The sequence below is a fragment of the Copidosoma floridanum genome, unplaced genomic scaffold (assembly GCF_036245765.1).
Source record: "Copidosoma floridanum isolate Cflo_tuat_1 unplaced genomic scaffold, Cflo_Japanese_pri ptg000019l, whole genome shotgun sequence".
NCBI lineage: Eukaryota > Metazoa > Arthropoda > Insecta > Hymenoptera > Encyrtidae > Copidosoma > Copidosoma floridanum.
Window position 1 is genome coordinate 6,330,985 of NW_028321896.1, and position 19,435 is coordinate 6,350,419.

At 38.6% G+C, this 19,435-nt stretch overlaps 2 protein-coding genes across 2 annotated transcripts in view; one reads left to right on the forward strand and one right to left on the reverse strand.

Annotated features, from left to right (window-relative positions):
- The window catches only part of LOC106635820 (putative G protein-coupled receptor Mth-like 1), a 147,410-nt gene that overhangs the window by 113,896 nt on the left and 14,079 nt on the right, over positions 1 to 19,435 (forward strand). Inside the window, exon 5 of the mRNA XM_089592520.1 lies at positions 8,244 to 8,428. Within this exon, the coding sequence (XP_089448646.1) occupies positions 8,244 to 8,428 (185 nt within the window). The remainder of the gene's footprint in view (positions 1 to 8,243; positions 8,429 to 19,435) is intronic.
- LOC149374519 (uncharacterized) lies at positions 3,857 to 5,306 on the reverse strand. The gene is made up of 3 exons (XM_089593509.1): positions 4,968 to 5,306; positions 4,115 to 4,270; positions 3,857 to 3,916 (listed from the first exon to the last, which is right to left on the reverse strand). Exons 1-3 carry the CDS (start codon positions 5,304 to 5,306, stop codon positions 3,857 to 3,859), a joined length of 555 nt encoding a protein of 184 aa, XP_089449635.1.

A 19,435-nucleotide genomic window follows, 5' to 3' on the forward strand; every position in this document is an offset into this window, starting at 1 on the left:
TTGTTTCGAAGTGCTTTCGCCTGAGTAAATACGGCAAGCCTGGCACGATAAAAACGACTGTGCAATATTGATATTGATTTAAGACACACTGTCCAGCTTTTTGTGAAGTGAAATTACGGCATCAAGTACATCAGGTTGATTTGTTTTCTTGGATAAGGAAGTATGTCGAGCATATGATAAAACGTCGGTCGAAACCTCTAGTCATAGTTGCTTTTAAAATCCACTACTGATCCCCGACCGTAAAATTTTAGCTTCTATTTCCGTATACATTTTTTTTTTACAGTCCGTCATGTGTGTAGGATGTATGCACGGGGCCAGAAAATCGCTTACGACACTTGCATCCCTCTTTTTATCACTCTCTCCTCGTCCGTGCCGGCGTTGTAGCCCCGTATCAACGCCACTACAGGCTCTCTCTTCTCCCTCTTTGGTATCTGCTCTCTTTTATTTCCGCCTGCGTCCAAGATAACGACAGAGGGAGGGATTGGGGCAAAGAGACTTTTAATAACACCACTTTCCAGCCAAATTTATCGGCACGCGGTTATTGCAGGATTTTCGGTGAACCCCCCCCCCATCTCTCCCGCTCTTTTTCCCCGTATACCCGTCGGTCTGGCGCCTCGGGTCTTCCCCCTTGGATAGCGATACCGTTACAATGTCACGCATGTGCGTTATGGAGATCCTAGGGGCCGATGAATATTGCATATATCACTCACGCGCTCGCGTGATGAACACGAGCAGAAAAGAGAGGCGAGATTAAATATATATATACACGTATACCGCGAGTCCACGCATCGTCAATTGTGAAGCCCGATGAGTGAGTGACAGTCAAGACTTTTGATGTATGATGCCTGACGTGAAGGGCGCGTCGTGGATCCCTCTCTCTCCCCTCCCCTGCTGTTGTTTCTCACTCTCCTCTAGTTCCTGTGTCCAGCGTCGACATAATTTTCTCCGACAGTATTTTTCGGGGCTTCTGTATGCCTGCTTCTTTTTTTTTTCTTTTTTTTTTTTTTTTTTGGTCCTTGCATTCATGACATACTGTAGAGAGTGGTGCACATTTTATTGCACGTGAAGGAAAAAAGAGCGGTCCGACAGTAAATTTTAGCTTTGTTGATGCTACTGTTATTTTCTAATTTTAATTGGTACAGCACATGGGCTTGCATACATATGAGAACAAAAAAGGTACACGCGTGACAAATGAAATGCTTTAGACTGAGTCTTTGGTATCATTTGCTATAACGCGTTGTAGGTGTGCTCTTATTAATTACTGTTTATTTTCTTTTCTTGCAAAAATCACAATGATTGGTATTAACAAGATGAAATTCGATATGTGAACGTGATAATTAAAAACCGAGCCCGTGAAGGAAACGAGAGGTGTTATCATTTTTCGATCGTAGCTACAAAATAATATAATGTTGCCACCATGTCGTGTAACTTTTGTATTTGTTCTTCGATTGTATGTGTCGATGTGTTATTTAATTTAATTTCTATAATTAGACGAGTTTTGCTTTGTTATAGTGACAAGTCAATGGTAAAATAATCAGTCTGATAAGATTTTTTTGCGAAACGTGGGTGTCTCGTTATAACCATGAATATCTCCATCAAATACTTGACGTAAAAAACAAATTGTGTGGCGTCCCTGTAATATAATGAATTTATATTATGACAAATGAAATGCAGAAAAACTTTTCAGACAGCAAAACTGCGTACAGCCTTGTTGGAAAGTTAATTAAATTGAAAGTTACGTGTACAGATTAACGGTGGGATGGCTCCGGAGTTCGTCTAAGCGTGTAGTGCGACTCGATGATACTATATAGTCCAAGCCTCGTGACAATTATCTCCCTCTTATTTACTTTCTCTTCTGAAGTGCAATTAATCAGCGTGAAACCACGTGCCCATTCGCGAACTGTCGTTAAATGCCGAGGAAATGCACAATGGTAGTCCTGATTCTTGCTTTCCACGTGGCCAAGCGTAAGAAGCTGTAGGAGTAAACGGAGGAGAAAATTCATTGCACGCGATCGAGGTTTTTCGTCACTGGCAAACAATTTGTGACAGCTAAGGATCAATAGCGGGTCAATATGTTATCAATGTATGACAGTAAAATTATCATTATTATTTTTTTTTTTTAAGAAAAGGAAAAATTATCAAAAATTCTTGTAGCTTCTGTATCTACATACACTCACGTAAAAAGCTGATTTTTCTCTGGGCCACTGTCATTTGAAAGTGCGTGTATGATTGTACTGCACATGACTTGTGAAATCCATGTTTCTCCCGACACCTGTCGAAAAATTCGCACGAAATTATCGTCAAATGGAAGGAACAAGCTGCATGGAATAAGAGGCACCATCAGTTTTCCATACATCTACTTATACCCCATCACAATCTGACAGCCCAATTATGTTCAAACATACACCCTATTACGTTTCTGCGTTACAAATACGCCTATATATCTAGCAGGATAGCATCAATTAATCGAAATGGTATACACTATATCTTCTAATATTATACGCGCACAAAACTTTTTTTATTTTTATTTTTTTTAACACAACAGCTCACGGAACATCTTGATTGCAGCTCGTATTATACAAATTTTTACACGTAGCGCGTGTTTCCCATGGTGTAAAATCACACTACTATGGACGACCACCGATCATGGTCGTCTACCTGCAAGATCCTTCGTACGTACAGAGCTTGACTTTAAAATTGCGATACCGATAAGAACGAGCTGGTAAAAACAAAGTTGTAGTCACGCTCAAAGTGTGCAGTGTATACTATTTTTGAGAGTAAAAACTACAAGATGCATCTATATGTATATGCATAGGTGCACTTGACGCGTGTGTGCAAGCCGACGTTTTCGCGTTTCTCTGTCACGTTATCGCTTTTCAAAGTCCCCCAATCCTCTTGCTTTTCCTTCTACCAACCCCTTTGCGTGTTGTACCTAGCCATACGTGATGGCAATGCACGAGTATTGCGGACTCAATAAGTTCTTGTCGTCGCTATTCTCTCTCGTCGCGTGTGCACATGTGCGTTAAGTCCGAGTAGTCGCAGCGATCCTCGCGTGATTATTCGCTTGCTCGCTCCACCCCAACGATGTACGCACACGTTCATGAGATTGCGATTTTATACATCGACCGACTTATGTAAATGCCTGTACAGTCTTATGTCAGCCGTCAAACGTTGACTCGATAATTATAGGATTAATATTCTTCTTGTCATTGACATCAGTGTGGTTGTTGTCATTTTGCTTTTGACGTTAATATCCAGTGCAATTTTATTTAATTCTATTACAATGATATTTTCTACTGTCTGTACCTATAATGATCTCTTGGGTTTTTTTCCATACAACTCATCTGACATCCTCTCTATCCTTGATGCAGGTAGGTACCCAGATCATACTTAGGAGTAGTCTCTTTTGAACTGTTTAACACAGCACTCGACGAGAGCCAGGAAAATCATAAAATAATAAATGAGGAATACGATGAAGTCACTTGATGTTGATCATTCCTAGGATGATGCAGTTGACCGAATTGGTGGGAGTAACATTCACATGTATGTTGGAAAATATTATAAAGAGGAGCTGATTTTCGGTTAATTTTCATGAAAATTTTCATCCTTTTTTTTATTATAACCCCATAACCCAAAAGGTTGTTGTCAACTCGTTTATTTAAGAGAAGTTGATTTAGAAATATTTGATTGGAAACTGCAATCAGATTTTTTTGTAACACGTCATTCAGAAATAAACAAATCATTTTCAAACATACTTTTATTTACTGAATTACAAAGTTATTTCCACTTCGAAACAGCTACATTATTATTATAACCAGAAGCTATTGGAACTTAGTTGAAAAAAGTATTACATGGTTTAAGCTCTCGAATGAACTTGACGCAATAAATTAACTATAGAATACGACATTTTTATTATCTGTAAAGTAAATTTATGAACAATTAGAAGGTTAATAAAACACACATAAGCTAATACTATAATTTTATACAAACTAGAGTGCAACATATTGATTATGCTTTATAAATGGTTACCGTACCAAAGATACAGTCCAAGCAAAATCAATAATGAACCTTGCTACCCTCTAATATGCTGAAAATGATAACTTATATCTTTTACCCATAAGAACGTGTTCAAGTTTAGTGTACACAGTCCATGACAGGAAACACTTTGGCCTCTTGTATTGCAAGTCATCAAAAATAACAAATGTTTCCTTTCTCGAATATCCATGGAAATCCAATCGCTATGGTATATCGCATCAGATACTTCTTGACTCTGTTTTTAGGTAACCATAAAACGACAAATTTAAGTTTTTCCTATGGATTGATAGAAATGAAACAAAAAACTTACCGTCAATGCTAACTGATTACCGAACCAACAATAAATGAAGATATACTGCAAAATCTTCGAAGAGAAAATGCAAGCTCTCACGAAATCAGAGCTAAATAGGTTGTACTACGGAAAAGATAATTGAATATTTGCAAAAACGAAATTTTTTTCAAATATAAAAATATTGTACCTCAGAGGCTTGAAATATGCTCGCACAAACACATAACAAGTTGCATAAAAAGAACGGTATAATAAATCCGACGATGAAAGATTCCACTTTTTTCGTCACTCCCCAAATCAATAGATTATGATCGATGCACTCCTTGATACGGACCATATCGCCACCATGTAATTTCTTAATTCTGTAGGCATTTAACTCCAATTGTCCAGTTATCACTGTAAATAGTGCAGCGGGCATGGTATCGATGGACATGTTGATTACAACAGAATAGGAAGCTGATAATATGTATAAACAAATTGTAAAATATAAAACTAGAGGACTTGAGTTTTCGTAAAATTGGAATCTTTCGAGTGGCACATGTTGCTTGTTGATTAGTTTCGATGCAATATCGTAACAAAAAACCAAGATAGTTAATAAATTAAAAGACATAAAAAATACAAAGAGCCATTTTGACGTTTTCACGTGTTTTTTCAGTATCTTTTTTTCCTTGTCGTCGTTGGCTTTACAGTATGAAATTTTTAAATCTTGCACTATTTCTATCACGATGTTTCGACGATATAAAAAATTAATGATCTTGACGCAGTTGTTTGAGAATCCCAAAGCCAAAAACAGAGACTCGATTACATCTTCAATGTTGCTGTTATTTATTACAAGATTAACATCTAGTATAAGCGTAAAGTAAAAAATAATCGCTACCACAAAGAACCGGTACACTTTTCTACAGAATCCAAACTTTTCGTTTTCCTCATACCAGAGACCACAAAGACGTAAGACAGAAAAATTGAGTGGTAGCACGTCCATCTTAACGGAAAGTTGTTGTTTCAATGAACATTACAATCTCGCGACCTACTTCAAAGTCAGCAAGTAATAATTGGATGTAATTGCAGTTTAATTACAGTTTACATGAAAAACTACCCCTGTATTTTAGAAAATGAAATAACGCGCTGACCAATTAACAGGAAAAATACTCATTAAAAATGGAAATGAAGAAGGGGCATTCGTGCATATCGCCGGTCTGTCACTTATCCCTTGCTTACGGAGGACAATTTATCGAGGTACTTCTTAATGACATCTACTACAGCAAATATAATTTAATGTTTTTTTTTATATGGTGGATATGATAGATAGTGTAACTCTATTATTTTTCTATATCCAATGTCATGGTCTCTATTGATTCTCTTCTGCCAACCGTGTCGTACGTCGACAAATTATTTATGCTTCTTGAATACAGCAAGCAAGTGTCAATTACGACCTTTGCTTCAAAATTTTTCAAGTCTGCTAAGTACACTCAATAAATTCATTCGAGATTCACTGATTTGATTCGACCATGTGTACCTTTTTAACATAAATTCATACCCTATTAAATCAATATACATACATATATATGTTCTAAAATTGAAACCTTTTTCCAAGAAACCTCGAACAAGACACAAGATGTGAGTCTCAAAGCAAAAAATCCATACGTCGAGAGAGTATGTTGTAGTCGAGGTTGTAGTTATGTCTCGAGTAATTTCAAGGTCATGAATCCTAATTGTTTTTTGTGGGTTGAGTAACTGGTAAAATGTCCAGATTTTGAAGATTTTTTACAACAACTCCTTGCTAATGATTTACAATAAACGCATAGATATCAAAAAAGCTTTCTGAATGGTGCTTCTAAGTATACAATATAATGTAATAATCTCGTGGGTTTTTTGCCACATCATTCATCTTACATCCTGTCCATCCTTGATGCAGGTACCCAGCTCATACTATGGAGTAGTCTCTTTCTGTTTATCTCAGCCTATAGTACAAGTGTATATAGTATGAAATTGGATTTCCTTAGTAAACTGTGACCAGAGCGTATGAGAGATCAGGCTTTCGCTAACGCGAGCGGTGAAGAAGAGCATGGCTGGGGCACTATAATGCTACTACTCTGATTTTGACAGTCTTTTCAGTTCGACCTCTTTCTACCTCGCTTTCTACGAAGGCTACCCTTTAACGTGGTATAAAGTTACAGTGAATATCAACAGCTGTAAGTTGTGACAACGTTTCTGGTAAAAAAAAAATTAACTCTTCTCGTTGCATTCAGTGACAATCTGTATCTAAGCCAGTCGTAAAAAAACGGTTGTGTGATGGAGTAATGTATTTAATCCTTTGGCTTGACATAGCATCCAAAAATTAATACGGTTTTACAGGTATAGATCCCAAAAAATACAACCCACAGATTATCTATTTCTGTTTCCTGCTTATGGTTGTATTTGTGTTTATTGTATTAGTATGTTGCTCGTGTAAATAAAAGCTTCGAAGAGAAAGAGACGTCTAGCTCAATTACAAGTTTGATGCACTGTGCTTCAAATAGAATTCCCATAAGCACAAGTTCACGTGAATTGTTTGATAGTTTACATGTCCCGAATTTTTGATAGCTTTCGAGTAGCTACGCTACCTTCCGTTTCAAATACTGGGTACATACGATTGTTTTATTACGTCGCTACTCGCATGCATAAAATCTTGTTGTTGTTGGATCAAAGTTTATTGTTTGAGATTTTTTCAAACAAAACCGAGCCTTCTCAGGATCTCATACATTAAGATTTTTTAAGCGTGTGAACCACCCTGGGCCCATTATTTTCACCTTATGGGGTGATAATGCGAGTAATATTGAATTGCTTTATTTTCAATGAAAAACTGGCGTATACGTATTCGCTACGTGCACAATTTTGAAGCAGCGCGAGCGCCATCCTAGGGAAAAACGAGAACTAGTGGTCTGGCATAGCAGAAGGCAATATTCGCGATATGTGCTTGATACCTATAGGAACACAGTACCTCGATAGATACACGAAAGGTTCTGTGTTTATTATATCACGAATTAATACAATGTCTCAAGTGGTACAATCCTATGTGAATAACGAAGGACAAAATTTGTACTACAAGCACTATAAGCGCTTGAGTATGTCCGTGTGTACTGTGTGATACGAGATATGTTTTATTAGTTTGCAATGTAGTCAACACAGACCTCCTCTGACCAATCAGAGAGCTCCGTTAGCCCTATACCGGCGTGTTCACACAGTATGTACACACGTTCATACGATACGCTTAGAGGATCAGGCCCCAGCTAAAAACTCTAAGAAATACACAGTATCCAATGTATTTCACTGCGTTTTTTAATGAACATGCCTGAATAAAATATGTACATACTACTCATGATTTTATTAAAAATTTAACCCTTACAATGGTTGTCGATGTATAAACACATAACTTTCTGATGATAGTAATGCTTAGCAGTTTGCTAGCAGAAGACAAACCTATCGATTAGTTTCACATATTATCACAGGTATTGCTGCGATCGCTTTTTCAGCTGGTGCACGTAGCGAACACATCAGCGGTTAGTAAAGTATTTTAATTCCTTGATTAATTGTCATTTCTTCGATTTTCTGACAGGCCAATGGACATTTCATTGATTCGTTGGATACGTTTCTTGTAGCAGGAAATGTACAGTGTTTTATTTATTATCATTTGTACTATTAACATATTTTTACATTTGTAGTATTTATCATTGAAGTCTATCGCGTCACATGCGGCTGAATTATTATGTCAATATCTGTTTCTAGCTTTCTTTTTCCTTTCACTTTTCAAATCAATAAATAATTAATGTTTAAACCCATGTATTTTGATACTCCTCATTGTGTTTAACACAGGAGATGGACAAAATATTTTTTGTCATCGCTAATTACGCTTCTGTTTTTTTTTTGTTTGTTTCGACAGGGACTTGAGGCCAGCGAGTCTGGAGAAAGGCCAGGAACTACTAAGACTAAAGTTCTACTCAGCATACGCCTGGGGCGGGCCGCTCATCATTTCCGGTCTGGCAGCCTTCATCGATCATCTGCCCTATACACCGGAACAGACCTTCCTCAAGCCACGCTTCGGCGAAAAACGATGCTGGTTCTATGGTAAGTTGATTTCAAGTCTTTTGTTTCGAAATCAGCGCGTATACTTTGCAAATGCTTGCTAATTGTAAGTAGTATGCAACACTATCTATGGTAACTTATTCTTGTATCCATTTGCACTGAAGTAAGCAAGTGCCCATTGTGCCTTATCCTATTCAATTTTTATTTGTGGCTATTAGAAGTCAAGCTCTTTGCACAGATGCTTCAAAAACTTTAGTATAAACTCCTTACACCTAACGTTATTCTGCGTTCCAATGTCTAAGTGATACTTTTTTGTTAGTATTGAAACACTGTTACTATTTTATGCAACACAAAAAATAGTATTACTAAATTGGCTATTTTATTGTTAAAATTAGAGGGTCCAACATTCAATTTCAATTTCAATTTCAATTTCAATTAAATCCAATCAATGCGATATAATTTAAATGGACATAGGTAATAGGTATGGTATAATAGGTAAGTAGCAAGATTAAATTTGAAACAAGTTAGCTAAATTCATTAATTTAACTATTAAATGTACTCTAACGGCCATATAAAATTTCACTAAAACGAACGTGAATTTATCAACGTTTACGTTATCGGCATTTATATTGGCAATTGTAATGGTTATCAAAGGTTTTTAGCACACACCTGTCATACATTAACATTGAAACTATCACAAATTAATACTTAAAAATTTTATCAACTTCGAATTAGCACATCGATAGCACTTCCTTTCCTCTTCCATTTTGAAAAACTTGCGTCTATGCAATCTCAATTAAAGTCAAATTTACTTAGCTTCAACAAAGAACAAGTGTAAACATCGGTAATTCCAAATGTGTGCACTCACATGTGAACTTTAGACCTGCTGCAATCCCACATGACATATGTATAACATAACATAACACGATTAAATGTATACGTATTCATTGTATACACATTATACTGATGCATACATAATGTGTATACACAGGCGTCAATAACCTCAAGTTCAACAGGAGCTTCCTAGCTCTTGTCTTGTCGCGTTACATAATGCACCGCGTTTCAGTGCCGTAGTATCTTATATGTGCAAACATACGTACATACTACACCATTCAGCAAGACAAACGTATTTGCGTGCTCCTGGTAGGGACTTTGTCAAGTGATAGAAGGAGTGAAACGAATCAAAATCTATCTACGACACTCGAGAGCATAAGAGTTGCCGTGCTTACGATTCGTTTCAATATTATGTGTCATTCATACCTATAAATTATATGTACAATGTTATAAATAGTATGAACAATAGCATACCTATTTTTCGTACAATGTTCATAAGTATGTTTTTGTATGCAGGTGTCAGAAAAAAACCAGAGAGACCTTGAATAACAATAAAAATCACTCCGGTCCCCTGCTTCGTATTATCCTCACAGTGCTTCTACTGTTTCGAGACATTGTTGGCACTACAACAACAATCAAGCCTATGCAATACTTTTTTGTTTATTACTCTCTTGGCTGCACTTTATCCCCCTTCACATTTTTCAGTCATCATCCACACTCGCCTTTGTAACTATCCCATTGTCCATAAAATCTATCATAGCTAGTGTTTTGGTGAAGCCTTTATACATTGCTTCTTCGATTTATTTATCCCCTGGTCATTAATCTGCTGATGTCTCGAAGATCTGGGCTGATAAAAAGGCCACCAAGTCTAATTTTTAGGACTAATTGCTTTGGTCGTCTTTCGCATTACCTAGTATAGACATAGAACGTACATTTAAGAAGAAATTCTGAAAGAAGGTGATTATAGTTTATCCAGTGTTTAAAGTCAATTTGTAGGAGGTCTAAAGAGAAAAACAATATACATACACCAATGCGATAGCAGAGTGGCTATATCGGCCACGGATGAGAGAAGAAAAGGGGGTAAAATGTGAGAGCGCCATTCCTAAAAAAAAAAAGGATGATTTATCTCTGTGCCAAAATAAAAAAATTAACAAGGGTAAAAAGAAAAAAGGCTCTGACAAAGCGCTTGGCTTTTGTGTTTATGCGTGTGGAACTATTCCATGGACGTTCTCTGTTTTTTCTTTGTAAAGAGATTCATTAATTACGATTTTCTTCTTTTATTTCAAGATGGATCTGTTTCGTCGGATTTCATAGATAGTATTTTATTTACTACTATGTCCATTTGTGCAAAAACTTTCGTACTTTTGCTATTTTTTAAATGTTTTTCTGTACAAATTAATGGCATGCATGTCATTGGAAATATAAATAACAAATGAAACGAATTATAACTATGCCCTCATAGTATTATCCTCCATCCTGTGGTTGAAAAAAGTACAAGAGCATTTATGGTCATATATTAATAGTTTACTCTAATAGTAGAAAAAAGCTCTTTTCATGCTGAGATGGCTCTTTAACTCATATTTCTATAACATTTAAGTGTGTATGTAAAACATCGTAAAAAAAGTGCAAGGACAGCTTCGACCCATCATACTCTTTTTCCACCCCATATGTTTTATATAAGTTGAGAAGTTATGACACAGAAAATTGTTTTTCAAAAAAATACGATGAAGCTCATAATCTATCTGTTACACTGTAACATTACAGCTTTTGAAAAAAATGAGACAACTTTTTAGAAAAATACGAATACGATCTACAAGTTTTGCCTTCATTAAAAGTAAACTAAAGACAGGCAAGGAGCAAACGAAGCTTGATTACATAGGTAATTAAAATTTTCGTCAGATAAAGCTTACAGCAAATAGAAAAAAAGCTCAAAAAAGCTTAGGTGCAGAAAAGAGAATGAGAGGGAGTGGTAAGTTTACAGAATAACGAACTAAAGGCAAAAAACCCTTGATTTAGTATAAATGTAAGGTCGAAACTGCGTGGACAGACTCGGACCAAAGATTTCAAACGACTGGGAGGTAGGAGTGCGTAAATAGACGCAAATACCAAAAACACAATTAAAAGGGTCCGAAGGGCAGAAAAAAGGCAATCGGAAGTGCAGAAAAGAAAGAAGAATCGGACGAAAGAGGAGAAAGAGTACATGGAAGAGACCAGCACGTAAAAGCTTTCTCGTGAACGCACGATCGCAAACACGCAAGCTTGGCCAAAATACCCCGGGCACTTGCTCTCTCCACGTGTTGTGTATATGTGTACCCATACCAAACAGCAACTGCAGAGGAAGGGAGACTAGATGGAACGGAGATATAAACCTGGCGCCAGACTGCTGCCTTTTTGCGCTACGTATACCTACTAATGCCAGAATCCGTGCTTCCATCCCTTTGCACGAGAGTCAGTACGGGGATTATCATTGGCATCCCGTGAAAAGTTATGTGCACAGTATCGGTCGCAAAGCTAACACTAACTGCTTGTTCGTCATCAATACCGCACAAAATCACATACTTGTGTAACCTCGAACATCGGTATCGTTGTGTCGCGTCCGACAATTTCATCTACATCACGTAGAAGCAATGGGCTGCAGAGTGCAACATAGTATACACAAACAATCCATGGTCGTTCAAGAGGCTCGTGAGCGATGACAATAGGTAAGACACGAACAGAAGGGCTTCAGCTGTCCTTCCATGCAGATAGGTATAAGTACACGTACTGCACATGTCTATCTGTTTGGTATGGGGAGTTTGGGGGTCATGCCCATGTATATCTTATCCCACCGTATACGACCAGTTTGCCACTGCTGTCACTGCATGCTAGAACTGGTGTGTACGTGTGCGATAAGCATTCCAATAATATCCCTACATCCCTTATGCAAGGACCACCTTGCACGTATACGTAACACATAACCACATGCGCTGTAGTATCCGGTAGTTGCTACCTTTCAAGGGTAGAATACGACGATTGTTGTGAGCAGAGGGTGGGCACTCGAGCGTGGTGGCACTTGTCGACCAAATCGTTGACGATGATGACCATGAATACACACTTCTGCCAGCTAGACGTTTTATCTTTCGAGTTTGACGGGGGGTGGCGAGGAAGTGGAGAAGGAGGAAAAAAGCAGAGACTGCGGCAATTTATTTCGGATTACTACGACTCCCCGCCCTCATTGGCTTTCGGGTGTGTCCCACCCCCCCTCGTTTGGCTCGCTCTCTCTCGCGTAAATATACACGCCACGGAGCCGTGCGCTGGGAAGGGGGGGAGGAAAATACCCAGACTACTGTACATCGGATGGGTCCACAAGAGCCAAGAGAAGCCTAATAAACGAGCGGAACGGACCGGCGTGCCGTTTCGCAAAACAGTTTAATGCAATTATCGCGATTGAGCGAACGCCGCTGCCGATCGCCCCTTTTCCTCCCGACACACGGGCGCGGTGGTGATACAGTGTACTTGTACTGCGCGTTTTCCGCTACAGCATTGCTCTTGCTTAATTTATTGCCGAATCGCTTCCCGTACGAATTATCCTCGATTACATTCTTTTTGCTATAGTCACAACTACACTTGGATGGATCTTTCCAGGCAGGTGGTATACTGATTTGGTAAGATTCGTACACCTTTCTGGTAATCTTGTTTGGCCCATCTTGAGCCCGTACACTTGTCGCGCACTTGATTAGCCGCGTGGGGGAGTCGATGACTGGGGTAGGTAAAGTGAGGCAGTAGAGATACGTGCCTTTGGTGATGATCAAACGATGATTAGGATCGAGCGAAGCGGGAGGGACAAACGAAAGGTAGGAAGAGAAAGAGACGAGTCCCCTCCTTCTCCGACGAGTATTACCAAATCGAGCGGATTGAGCGCTCAAGATTACTCGGACCGGATCTTTCTTGATTTACTTCCTCTTTGAAAATACGTACAGGGGACGTCGCCGCACACGCTTCAACGGCTGCTTAATTTTCTTTGGAGCCAGTGTTTGGTGCGTACCGCCCGAGAGCTTGCAGACGTCGTCTGTCGAAGGGAGACGTAAATTAATGCTAGGAACGATTGAATTAGCCCTGCCTACTGCATCCCTCTGTTTTACAAGCCAAGGTGATTTTCTTTGATGGAATAACTTATGCTTCGCCGGCTTTGATTCTCACGTATCAATCATAGTGGTTGTTATTAGTGCTTACTCACTATTTATTCACAAGCATCCTTTGAATTTACGGTATACTTTACTTATTGACAGGCGTTAAAAAATTTTGGTGCAGTTAAATATGTTTCTCACATCAAATTTATAAAGCAAATTACTCCAATTATGCTACACACGACACAGTCAAACGATTTTCACGGTCTGTGTGATTTATCTTTCAAGAATGTTTTCACCCACAGAAAAGCTTAAATGGAATTCTGTAAATTTACCTGCAGTTCCTGTTGGGTGCCCTCAATTGCTTTAAATAGAAATCCTTCTCTTCCAAGTTTTGCACGAATAATTTTAAATTAATTTCCTGTTTTGCCCTCAACGAGGTCATAATTATAGGAATTTTCATCGAAGCGTGGCGCAGCAATGAAAATTACCACTGCAATTCGTTTGATACGGTTTTACCACAAATTAAAGTACACTCGTTCGTGAGCAATCGCTTGTGTTACATGTATAATGCGAATTTCACGGCTTTTACGCGGTGAAATGTATATAGGTACACGTTTTCCAAAAAGCGTAGCAAAGTTAGCTGCTGACTCGAGTACTTTCCCGGGCTATTTGTCTTCATTTGGCATCGTGCCCCGCACGCGAATCCGCCAAAATTACAAAAATATACAGCACGGAGTAGTTTACAGCTCAGATCGTGTGTTCGTACATATATATATGTATCCGAAAATTTCGCGTCGCTCGAAATTTTACGATTCCATTGAAAATCCACTCCTGCAGCCACTCACGCAGATTTGGGCAAATCCAGTCGTTGCCGACGAACGAGCGAACGACGACGGTGCGATGAATCACGCGCTCAAACGAATAAACTTCCAATAAGCGGAAGGGAGGCGATGGTCGGCCAATTCATCGAGGGAGAAACCCTCGTTATTTTTCCACGTACTCGATGTACATGTAGGTATATCCCGCGAGTGCGTGCGTTCGGGGGTAGTTTCAAGAGTGCCCTGATACCTATACACAAAAGAAGCGGACGGCTCCGATAAACCATTTGGTGAAACAAAAAAAAAGGAAGAGTAAAAAGGAAGCGCATGGATGATTGCTGTGCTTTCGAGGCGTGATAACATATATATATATATATATATATATATACAAGGCTCGATGGGGTACGAGCGTGTGCGACGAAGGGATGAGCCCTTGGGTGCCCGCTGAGAATTTTATTAGCACCTTCCATTGATGCACCGTTTGATGTTGACCATTTTTTTATTTTATTATCTTCTGCGTTTGTCTTTTACTTCTTTCGTTTGGCCATGGATTAATGGGTACCCATTGCGAGGCCGTAATCGATGGATATTTCAGGATTTTTTTTTTTACTCAAGCCACGCAATATTAAAGTAAAAAAGAAAAGAGAGACGCGTGCACACAAATATGCACAGTCTTGCCTTTATAAGTATAGAGCTTTGAAAGCATACGTATGCCAAAATTGTTTCCTTTCATTAGTCGAAAGAGAGACAAATGAACCTTGCAAAAAAATGTACACATCAGTTTTATGACTGTTTAAGAAGCTACTTGTTTCCTAGATCATTTTTTTTAGATTATCAATCGATTGGAAAATTTACGCGGCTATAAAAGATACTTTTTACCGGTAGCTTCTGCACAGCCCTTTTTGACTGGTCTACAATGTCTGCACATTACTTTGGCATACCCAGTTTTCCTGTATGGGCCAGCACCGCGCCCATGTCGTAACTTTTTAGCTAAAAATTAAAAGGAGGTTGCGATTGTGGGTGGCCGTGGAATACAAGACATGTATCGTAGTGCGAGAGAGTGGAGCGAAAGCTTGCAGTAAAGCATCGAAGGGTATAAGTTATGGATACAAGTAAAAGGGGGGAAGAGTGATGGTTCGCACGCGAACATAATTCACCGATGCTTGGTATGGGTTGCTGTGGTGGGAATGGTAATAGTGGGATATACAGTAGTTAGTACTGACGAAACAGCTATTGTTGGCGACTCGCCAAACGCACAAAAAAAACATAGATAGCCCTATAGCGTGTTGTGTATCGTGGCGGTAGTAGCTCGGCTCTTCCACCCCAGCGATTATGCGGCTCCTCCTACCATACTACCACCACTTCTGTCCCCCGAAATTTCCAAAGCGAGCTTTTGGCTACTTACATCATCTCATCTGACCTCCAAGTTATATTACGGATACTAATGGGCACGTGTTGTGCTTTAACCTCATCTGCACTTTACTGGGCTGAGAATTAAACCTTATTGTAAAACTTTCAGATATACTCGTGGGTCCTTACTTGTGACGTTGTATGTATTTTATGGGTATGTTAGATTCAATAACCACCAGCTCCGTTGTGGAGGTTTGACCGTAGGATTCATTTATTGAGAGATAAATGTTTATGAAAATTACTGAGTCTGAATCTTTTACAAAAAATACAATCACAGAAAGACATAAGCTTCGGCTTCTTACCGTTTTTGTTGGCCCCTCAAAAATTTTTCAATGTTTATAATTATAAAGGGCTGTTTGACTCTCGCTCAGCGGTAGTTGGAAACGTAAAACTTTTAGCTGTGCTTTGAGCCAAAGGTTGGAAGCCGAGGAAAAGCGTGGATAAAAAAGAAGAGGAAGTAGGGGTGAAATTTGCAAATTGGCCGGATGAGAAATTCGGGGTGCCAAAGTTTCCTCCAAAATGTTTGGTGGGACTCCCACCCTCTTGCACCCCAACAGTGTTTTAACTACTGCCGAAGACGTACTCGTCGAGTCAACATTTCAACTTCTTCTCACGAGCCCTTTCAATGATGTTGTATTCAAATGTAAAAACAGAGAAATTAAACTTCATACCCAGAGTTATATCCTGATGGGCAAGAAGTTTTTATTCATCTTGAGCTTCAGTGACATTTTTTTACCATTTAAACATTTTATTCCAAGAAATAAAATAATAATGCATTCTTAAATTTTTCCGACCAAACAAGTTGTACTACACGTATATTAATTATTAAACATATTTTTTTCCATCATCGTCCAAATAAGCCCTTCAATTCCATGTCTATAAGTACTGGAGCCCAACGCAACAAAAGTCGAAAGAATAAAAGCCCATAAGTATCATTCAAGCAAACAAATAATATTCATTCACTCTCAATGTAATCCCCATTCGTCTTTCGTGCTCACGACATAATCGTATCATGCGCAAGCAGTTTATTGTTTCCTGAAATAATATGCATCCTTTTCCTAACCACCTTCGTCGTCCCCCTTCGTATGAAGACTTAAAAAACCGACGAGACGAGGCGGTGACGGACAAAACGCCGACAGATTAAAAATAGTCCCCCCTTCAAAAAAAAAAGTAGTCTCGAGTCAGCTTCTTTATAACTCCAGCCCTTTCTTTTGCTCTTGCAATTGAAAACCGAAAACGCTTTCAAATGGGGCAGCCGAGCCGATCGTGAAACTTACAAATCGACATAAAAACAGGTTTTAAGGATTATGCCGTTTCGACGGGAGACCGTAAGTAAATCGGGGTGATCCTGGTCACGTGCCGTGTAGCAGTAGTAGTGCGGTAAAAACAGTAAAATGGAGCACCATAAATAGGACACACCTTGTTGGTATGCATTCTTTTGTCTTGCTGGTTTTTTCCTGATGATTTGAGATTCTTATGCCTACCGGGTGTGCTTGTACATGTACTATTTAACATTCACATTTTTGTGAAATCCTTGAGTGTGCCAAACATTTTTTTTTTCATTTACAAAACTTGCAAACTCCCGAGTATGCAGTGGATGAAAAATCAACTCACTTTGAATAGTATCCGAGCGAGCGAACAATTTTCCTCAAAACTCGTGCGCTCCTACGGTATAAAAAAAATAAGCTGCAACAGTATCTTTCGCGCCATTCACGTGTCATTCATCGCAGCCCGACACCATTCAACCTTTTAAAAGCAGCATTTTTCGCGCGCGTGCACACACACATATAATATAGATATTCCCACATTACTCCCTAATACGACCTTTAAAAGTACCAGAAAGCGTAGACTTGCGCCACTGCTATACCGAGAGAGATAAAGACTGCAGAAGGAAAAGAAACCAGCATCAGCCCCCATGAAAAAGAAGTAATGCTCTTTTCATGGCTCGTACGTGAACTTTTTCCCTTACTTTGAACATACGCGCCTATCGCGACTCTTTTTTTTCCCTGTTTCTTTTACCTGTTTTTTTTTTTTTTTTTTTTTTCTTAACCTAAAAGTAGCTTTTACTGCTCGAGCTGCGCGGCAGAGTACACGAGTCTTTTATATTTGCTTCGATGCTCGCGATTCTCGATAAAATGCAGCAGCACGCGGAATCGCCGATTTTAGCCCGGTTCTCGGGCTTCCATTAAACGAACACTCTTGCACGCCTTCCTTCGCCCAACTGATAATGCCAAGCTTTATGAGCGCCTGCTCAGCGTGTAAGCTCGGAAGGGTGGATTTATTGGATGCGATAAATTTTGCGTGGATTAATTGCCCGGGTTTTTAGGAATTTTCGATTTGCGCGTTCCGTAAAAAGAAGTTATCGCTTTTTGCGCTTCTCCTAATTCAGGAAATATTCATGGATATGAAAAATTATTACTATTTATTTATTTACAATTAAATACAAGTACTTGAGAATTAAAGCTGATGTATTTAATATGAAAATGTCTGCGGTTAACTCCATCACAGAAACCTTTGAGGAATATTTGAAATATTCGAGTAAATTCGTTTGATTTAAAATAGAAAAAAAATGTGGAACATTAAATTTCTTTGGGCAAAGCGTTTTGGGCTCTGTGACCTCTACTTATGTTGTAAGCTCTGATTTTACGAAAATACTCTAAAATGAAAAAACAAAAAGTCAAGTTGCACTGAATTTACGATTACGAAAAAGCTTTTACGGTAAATCACGCTTTTAGGTCGCAGTTTATGAAACAATAAAATGTTAAAACTGCACTGCACTGGCCATCCATCTTCTGAATAAGCAAACATCCCGATTTCCATTCGACCATATAAATTAGTCAAACACCAGCAATTAACTTTGTCTCTTGAATTTAATATTAACCTCCACCGCGCCAATCTCGAGAATCGTTTTTGGTATTCTTAAAAATGAAATAAAAAAAACTTGAGCGCTAATAATTAATGTTTCCTATATATCCATAATATAAATACCCCAACCACATATTGGACGCGACTCTTTTCATTATTAATTCATTTATTTTTTCACTTCTTATTGAAAAATATTTGTAAACACATTTTTTACGAAAAAATACTATTCTACGGAAATTGAAATTCCACACTGCTCCAGTACGGCGGCCAAAGCTTCGAATATTACTCTGTATACTACAAGTGCAAGCCGAGGCGAAGAAATTCGAGTTCACACGAGAGTAAAAAACGACGTCGTCGCACGAAATGAGCGAATATCCACTGGCGTTGCACTTTCGATCCATTTGGAGTGTGTCGTAGAAAAGCCGAAACTGCGCAACGCGATCGGTTATGTTGTAATTCTTTGTACGTTCACTGCCACCGTATCACGTAAAAGTCGAGGAAACTGTGTAATATATTCCTTATAAGACCCACGGCTTTCTTCTTGCGTACAGGTCAATGCTTTATTTATTGACTGGTACATCGTGTTTCTTTCTTTTTTTTCATTTTTTTATCCTCGTAAGATTAGAAATTTTTCTATTGTTGCAAGTGCGCACCACTGATTCAATCAAAAACTTGACTACTTCCAAATGTCTATCGATGATGTGCTGGAAGAAATAAAGCAGAAGATGATGTTACATAAATCCGTTCCCCGAAACGAATTTTGCGCCTCTAGAAGCCCCCTCGGATCAAGAGAAATACTCAAATTCTCGCGAAAAAATAAACTTATGGCAAAAGAGCACCACGTGAGTACTCTTTCCCTCTTTCCTTTGAAGTTAAAATCGAACGGAAACAGTATTAATAGCTTTGACTCTTATCGCCTGGTAGAATAAGATAATAATAATAAAAAAAAAAAACTCAGCAGCTGGCTAGCACTCTAGACATAACATCTCTTGTATCTAAATAGTTATTACCAC

What these genes read in the sequence shown, in the direction of transcription:
- LOC149374519 (XM_089593509.1), bottom strand. Translation starts at nt 5,306, where the DNA reads ATGGACGTGCTACCACTCAATTTTTCTGTCTTACGTCTTTGTGGTCTC. An exon ending in AAAAGATACTGAAAAAACAC is followed by an intron (nt 4,271 to 4,967) that starts GTGAAAACGTCA and finishes ACCTAAAAACAG; the next exon opens with AGTCAAGAAGTATCTGATGC. An exon ending in ACTTGAACACGTTCTTATGG is followed by an intron (nt 3,917 to 4,114) that starts GTAAAAGATATA and finishes TTTACTTTACAG; the next exon opens with ATAATAAAAATGTCGTATTC.